At 36.9% G+C, this 8003-nt stretch overlaps 1 protein-coding gene across 11 annotated transcripts in view; it reads right to left on the bottom strand.

Annotated features, from left to right (window-relative positions):
* Positions 1–8003, bottom strand: part of MAGI2 (membrane associated guanylate kinase, WW and PDZ domain containing 2) — a 698553-nt gene that overhangs the window by 148841 nt on the left and 541709 nt on the right. For all 11 annotated transcript variants that reach the window (XM_064421909.1, XM_064421908.1, XM_064421910.1 and 8 more), the window contains 2 exons: positions 7176–7233; positions 267–388 (listed from right to left, as the gene is read on the bottom strand). In XM_064421909.1, the coding sequence (XP_064277979.1) occupies positions 267–388; positions 7176–7233 (180 nt within the window). The remainder of the gene's footprint in view (positions 1–266; positions 389–7175; positions 7234–8003) is intronic.

Here is an 8003-nt window from a genome sequence, read left to right as displayed (position 1 = left end):
TTGTGCTTTCAATTTCTCAGCCTTTAGGAAAAACTGAATTCAACTTTCTGGTTTTATTCTGCACCTCTGAAAGTTTTAGTTGGCTGCTGAGTCCTGCAACTATTGGAACCTGAACATTTAAGGGAGAAAATTGCTAAGATATAGATGATAGCATTTTGAGTATTGGCAACACTATTCTTTTAACCAGACTGTGACAAAATCATTGTCACATAAACAGGAGAGCAGGTTCTTTCATCTTAACCAAGACAGCTGACATGGTACTGTACCTCGGAAACCTTGGGCCTGCATAGGCTTTGTTCCAAGTTCTGCGTTGGGCATGTTATGCTGCTGTAGCTTCCTTTTTGCTTCTAGGACAGGGTTTTCAAATTGAGTTCTTCTATTTATGTGGCTGGAAAAAAAACGGTATTGATTAAAAACTGAGTTCAGCTGGGTGAAATGATAATTTCCACAGTAGGGTGCTGTAGGCCCCAATGGGCCTGAGCACGTCCCTTGCATTCCACACAATTTTGCTCAGGATGAGGGTATACAACCAGTTCCCTGTGTAATGAACAGCACTGAGCAGCATCCTATCATTTCAATATGCTAAATCTGCTACATACAAATGGTTGTGATCTATGGGACTACATATGAAATTGCAGCACTGCTGAAACATGCTATAGCAACAGTTTTTCATATCTTCAGCATGACCACTGTTCTGTGAATAATTCAAAGGATCTCAACCAGTTTTGTGCATATTACCAATTAGTTGTAAATGAATTTACTCACTTACACAAAACCAAAAGCCTAGACAACAGAATGCTTTTATGATGGTAATTTACAAATAAATCTAATGGGTAATAAATTGAAGATTATTCCTTTTTAGTACTATAGTGTGTATCTGCTCAGCTGTACTGAAAAATCAGATGCAGAAACTAAATTAGATGGCAGATAAGAACTACGCAGATCATTTATGAAATATAAGAAAAGTTAGTACATATATTTTTTCTTGAAGTTTTACATTTCCTATTACAGGTCATTAAGTCCATCTCTGGCATTACACCATTATCTTTTTGCATTGTGTTTAGGACTATGATTTTCACTACTACTGTCACTATATTCTTGATTTTAATTCTTTAAAGCACACATTTTATCAATCACTGAGCTATCCTTCAATCCTGTCCTGGGATATATTTAGCATGCTCTCCAAAGGAGCCAAAACAATATAGTAGGCTGCATGGAACATTGCTGCAAGATAGGACCACAATAGAATCACAACAAAGAGAAGGGGCTTGTGCTTCCAGTGCTACTCTGGGGAATCAATCTGGGCAGGCTTTTGTCACTCCTTATTTATTCTCACTGGTTTACCATCTACTGGGGTCTTCTGAAAATCCAATCCCAGTCATGGGTTTAAGCATTTGGACATGTTACCTGGTAACTTTCACAACTCTAAAATCCTAAAAGGGTCTTTTTTACATTGCAATGACCTTTTGTGCCACATTAAACACTTTTCATGTCCTTTGAGATTTTGATCCTACCACAGCTTCAAAGAAGATAAGTGGAATTGCCATTAGGAAGTGAGGTACAGGAAAGGCAGCAAGTCCCATGGGAATGCAATACACTAGCTAATGAAATTAAAATTACAGTGCTAATGAAATTAAAAGACTTTCAGTCATGTAAAAGAATATTTGATTTAATGAGATGAAGTAAATGTGATAAATCCTTAAGTTGCTACTTTGTTCACATGGCTATAACTCATTCCAGTAAGCTAGCTTACTCTCATACTCTAAAATTTTCATTAATAGCTTCCAGTAAATTTTAATCTATGCTGCAGACAGAGAAAGTCCCCCTCATTTCCTTCCATACTTCAGACAGTCTGTTTAAGATTGTAGTTGTTGCTTTCCTTGACTTTTGCTTTCTGTAATTTCTAGTAATTTCCAGGTTCTTCACCACCTTATTCTATTGAAAAAGAAACTTATGATAAAGGGAGAAAAACTTCATTAGTTAAAAATGGAGAAAGCAAGACTTTTGTGCATTAAAAAAGGTAATCATGAACTACTAACATAAGGATGAAAAAAGGAGTTATGTGATATGTTTATCATTTGTATTTCCATATTGTAAAGGAAATACTTCTTTTGCCTTTACACAAGACAGTGATGAAACTCAAATACTACATAAAGTTCTGAGCACCAATGATCAAATGGAATGAATCTCTATGAAAGGTTTTACAAGAAGACCAGTGAAGTATTCTATTATAGAAGATCAAAGGAGTTTTAGCTTTTTATTCCAGCAGAATTAATTCTGATATATAACTGCACTCTATGAATACATTTGGAAGTAAATACTAGAATCTATTAAAGATGCCAGGATTTCAGACTTGAAGTCTGTAGGCTTCTCACAAGAGAAGTGTGAAGTTAGAAAACAGCTTCCAGGAGGAGGTATGGAGTACAGTACCTAGCTTGTTTTATGTTAGCATTTGATAAGGTTTAAACCAGGGTTGCTGTACATGTGGGTTAGTTGCTTCAACATAGGGATCATCTCTTACTTTAGGGGTTTTGAAGTACCATGCCCTGTTCTCCAGCTGCCCTTCACAAGAGCAGAGATTTCCCATGGCTTTTGTGCCATATCATGCAGGATATGGATATCCAAGATTGCACTCCAGTCTTCATTCAGGACTTTGCATTATGCTCTGTGTCATGTCACAGTTGCAGGGCCCATCTCAGAGCTGCAGAAGGACCCCTGCAGACCTAAGATTCAACTTACATATGGTTCTGTGGTATAAGAGACGTTGGGATTTTAGCTAATCTGTGCTCATGGCTCAAGAAAGGTTAATTACTGTGGTACTGACATCAGATAGAATCCATTTGCTCCTGCCTACCTACAGTTTCTAGGTATAGTTTAAGTTGGGGTTTGGTCCATTTAAACACAAATATCATTAATAACAGCTGAAAATGACATTTCATCCTATCAGATCAGATAAGAAGACTAACTGGCTCCTGAAGCACCTCATGTTGTTGGTGCAACTTTAATAATTCTAAGCTCTAATTTATTCTCATATTTTGGCTGCTTTTTGGTAGTGTGCAATCTCCAAAGCACAATGTGAGATTTCCAACTAATTAAAAAACCCCCAAAACCAAACTACATTAAATATTGTGTCTAAGAGGACTCGAAGAAAAGAAAGCTATATTTATAATCACTAATTTTTAGCAGTCAGTAATATTGTATTATGCTCCTATACTGATGTTCTATGAAACACATCTCTTTTATGCAATTTTAAATGCTATACAGCTTCTTGGCTAAATCAGAAAAAGTGCTCCTGATGAGTTTACTTGAGAAAGAAGCTATTAAGCTAAGTAATTCTCTTGAAAGGACATTCTAGTTTTTCATCTAGCTACTTCAACAGCATACAAAATATATATTACTAGCCTAGGCCTTCATAAGACAAGCCAAATGTGAGTTTTAGAGATGGTTACAAGTAAGTGCTTTTGTGGTTAAAACAGATTTTGGATAGTGGCCAAAATGTATTGCTCATTGCTCACAGGATCTAATTCAGTGAAGAATTCTACTTAAATTGTCTTCCTTTATTTTATACAATATAAATTAAATTAAAAGTCCTAATCCAAAACCTTATCCAGCTAATTTATCCTAGTGGCACTGTGGCTGTGCAGAGAAGGAGTGGCTGGTGCTGCTGGCCCCTGTTAGCTCACAGTATCTCAGCTGGGGACACACCCTCAGAGGTGGATTTTCTTTTGAGCTGCGTTTACTTGTGATGTCAAAATACTGTCTGTGTGATGGGGAGGTACCATCACCACCAGCCAGCCTATAAGACACAGACACAGTTCTTCCCTCTCAGCAGTCAGTGAGGCCAGGCTAAGTTGTTTTTGTGATGAGTTTCAGGTTAGATGCACTTAACTGAAACACATCCTTAGCAGATTTGTAGCTGTAGTGCCTAATTTGCACTTGATGGTCAAGGCACTGAGCTCTGACAAAATGGTAGCAGGTGAGAGCATGGGTGCCAGTAGAAGGATTTTAACCTATATAATTTTCTTAGCTACTTTATATTTGAGATGGGGCTTTTTTTGCAGTTTTTGCCTATAGCTTTTGAAATTCTTGCCTATTACTCAACAAAGTAATTCTGGGGATCAGGATGCCTATAAAATGGATATTCTAATGTATTACTTATTAGTGCCTATCTACTCTTTATATTCACATTGATAACACTTTATAATGACAAAAAGACCTGAGATAACTTTTTCTATTTGAGTAAAGAATTGTCAGAAGTTGTAAATCAAGGAGATATATTTTTCTAGGATAAATACCTGTACAGCTAATTTAGTTGTTTTATTAAAGAGTCCATGTCTGAAAATTGAGCTCTGTGTTGTAGTTAGTAATCTTAAAGAGGAAACAATCTTTTGGCAATTAGAATGCTGAAAGATCCAGTGCACTCTAATGACTGCTTTCTCTCCATAGTTCTGCACAGCTCAGTGCTGTTAGTTTACAAATTAAGACCAGATTGTATGGAAGCTAACAAATATATAGCAAACACTTCTCATTTATGTCAAATGTCTACACATTAGAAATGAACCCTGGAGCTGCATAAAAAAGCAAATGAAAATTATAATATTATCTCACACCTACATTAATGCATGGTTAAGAGAGGTAGTTATATTGGAGACTTTTTAAAACAGAATTTGCAAATACATTTTCATTTGGATTTAGTAACTCGACTAGCAAGAGATTTAAGTTTCTTTGTTTTGGTTTGTTTTCTTTTTTAGCTTTATCTCGGGTCTCAGAATATTTGAGCTGAACATGGCTGCTCCTTGTGGGGTGAAAGGGAGTCTGTCTGCCTCATTGCTCAACCATACAAACTTCCCATGGGATACAAGCACCTCAGTGAGCAGAGTACAAACCCTTCTCTTATGAGGATTTTGGGCTGCATGTAAACTTGGACTGGACCTAAATATGTGGAAGTTTTTAATCTTGTTTTTCATAATTTACCTACCTTTATGACAAAATTAAGAGATTTTATTGTAATCTGATTTTATCTAGTTAAAAATGAACTTATCTGTTGAGTACTGGTAATAAAAAAGCTGTGACTGTTATATATTGTAGCAGGAAAAATGGAAAGCAATCTTTGTTTCAAACTTATTAAGCTCAGACAGCAAATTAAACTACAGCTACATTTTACTGACTATAAAACTCCATGTGAATTTAGCAGGGCTGCAGCTTTAATGCCACACCACGAGCATTCATTCCACTTCTAAAAATCTCAGAGACTGCAGTAGGCTTGATGTATCTGTCCACAAATCTTATCTGTGGTAGGATTAATAAATTTGGCACTAACAGCCTTAAAATATGTAATTGCACAATAACATCTGGGCCTGGTGCCTTGCATCTGTTTACCTGTGGTTGGACATGAAATGCAGATAAATACTTGTTCACTTTCTGACTCTGCAGTGGAGTGTGAGCCTTGCTGGTGCCAGAATGCCTCAGGCTGCACCAACAACCATGGGAGTCTCAGTAAGAGATTACTGCACAGAAATTACACAACACCTGTTACACCCCAAAATACCCTAAAAACCACTGGGGAAGAAGATTTACTTACACCCAGTCACAGATAATTGCACGTGCAGAAATCTTTGGCAGGGGTTAAGTACAAAATTATATGAGAACTGCAGCCCCTACCTACTTGGGGATATCACAAAAGAACTCAGGCATTACAAGGGGGAGTAATTTAACGGTATTATGTAGGGACTTCAAAACGTATCCTTTTGCTTCAGTCTGGACTGATTGAGGTGACTTGGGCTGAGCAGCAAAGGAGATGGAGCTGCTGCCTCTTTCACCTGAGGGCAGGAAGCAAGCTGGAGACAAAGAAGGAGAGCAGGTGTTCTGGCATTTGGAGAATGGGACAGAAGGAGTCAGCAGAGCAGTGAACAAACACCATTTTCTGTTGATTGTTTGCTTTGTAGATGGCTGGGGAACATGCATGGGCATTCACAAGCTGCTGCTGTGACAGCAGGTAAGGAAGGGACATCTTACATCCTCTAGACCTCCAGGAATCAGATGATTTTTATTATCTCCCTGCACACCTGAACCCTTGCACAACAGCAGCATGTCCTGAAGCCTGGAAAATCTGCATCTCCTATGCCTGTCCATGGCAATCCTACAGTCAGTGTGTTGGTATGGATTCAAGAGACAAGGAAAAAATGTGAGACACACAGGAAATTTTCTATTCTCTATGAAACAACTAGTTAAATATACTGCTTGAGTGTCAAGATTTGAAATTGAAATTTTAGGTCAGGGGCAATATTCTCTAAAGATCTCCCTTGTTTAATAAAAAGCACTAATGGATAGCTGTTTTCAACCTTTCAACTGCTATCTGCACAGTGACAGGAGTGGTTTTCTGTCTCCTGTCTTGCATACTGTCTGTGGAGAGCAGAGTGAGAATAGACCCCTCCCAAACTGGTATCACAATCTGAATCTAGATTCATTTTTCATAAGTCTCTTTCACTATGTTAAGTTAAAAATCTCTCAGATCTATTTATTTTATGTGCAAACTGGCCAGATTATAACACTACTTCAAACAAAAGCATTTTTTTGGCCTTTGCACAGAGGAAGAAGCTTTTTTCTTGTTTCATAACTAAAACAGAATCTGAAGAAAATGAAACCAAAGATTGCGCTATGGAAATAGAATTTGTATTGTTTTTAGCTGCATTTTAAAATATAAAGTAAAACATAAAACTTTATATGAGTGGATAAAAAACTTCTGGCACAACCAGCATAAACACCTGATTTGCAGAAAGCAAGGATTATCCAGAAACAGATTTTAACTGAGCTCAAATGATTATACTTTGGTCTATTCATTGATTAACAAGATTTATACCTTGCTGGATATCCAAAGCTTAGACAGAAAATGCAATGTCTCTTTAATGGATATGTTCTTTGTACAAGTGTCAGCTGGAAAGGTACCATGAAACCAGACCCTGGATAAAGAGGGTGACTGAATGCCTGAGTCACTGATTTGGGACACTTTGGATATATCTGGATATATTAACTGCATTGATGACTAAGAATTCCTGGTATACCCTTAGTTTAACAGGTAATTGTTCCCATTCCTTGCTAGGCTGAGCATTGCAGAGGATACCAGTATTAGGTCATGACATATTAATAGCATCTTAATATTGAACTTAGGAACTTACTCAACATAATAAGTGCCATAAATGGGATCATCAATTTTCTCCCAGCCATATGGAAGCTCTGAAAAACAAAGAGTTAATCCCTCTCAGTAAATGCAGTACAGAATGCAAAGATTTCTAATAACAAAATTGTGGATCTTTGCTGGGTGTTGAGGGAAATAATATTGAAATTAGATACAGTGACTAAAGCAAAGCCAAATCATGAACACACCCCATGGCAGCCACAAGTAGTAGTAACTTGGAAATTTGCGTGTAAAACCAGCTCTTAGTTTCTAGAGCAACACATTTTGGTTGAAGTTCTTTATTGTTCCAACAGTTGTACCAGCCAACAACTGTAGCACATCTTGTGTGACATCACTGCCAGAGGAAGTGAGGGCATTTTATTTTCATGAATAAAACACACGAAAAATGAATTTGCTTTTTGACCTTTTTTTCTTAGGAATCCTGGAAAAGTTGGTCTAGAAGGAATAAAAAGAGTTTGTCTCCTGTCATTTAAATAAAGTTAGTATACTGAAATGTTTGCATTATTCTTCTTACTGGGATAGCAATTCCACAATCTCCAAAGGCATCCTGTTCCAAAGGTAAGTTATATATAAGGAACACAGGAGCACAGAACAGTACCTGAAAGTACAAACCAAAATAAGATATTGTAGCATCCTCTGGACATAAAGCTAACTACATTTTGCAGAAACAGAGATCCCTAAAACATTCTGGTCTTAAAGATGAAATGTTGCAAATATTAATTCAACAATCTTGAAAATCAATCTGCATTCATTTATAACCAAACTGCCACATACATATTCATGTACATCAATACTTATTTTATTATTA

Source organism: Passer domesticus, chromosome 5, assembly GCF_036417665.1.
Source record: "Passer domesticus isolate bPasDom1 chromosome 5, bPasDom1.hap1, whole genome shotgun sequence".
In the NCBI taxonomy this organism is placed as follows: Eukaryota; Metazoa; Chordata; class Aves; order Passeriformes; family Passeridae; genus Passer; species Passer domesticus.
Note: the sequence above shows the minus strand (reverse complement) of the source record. Positions and strands in the feature narration are given on the sequence as shown.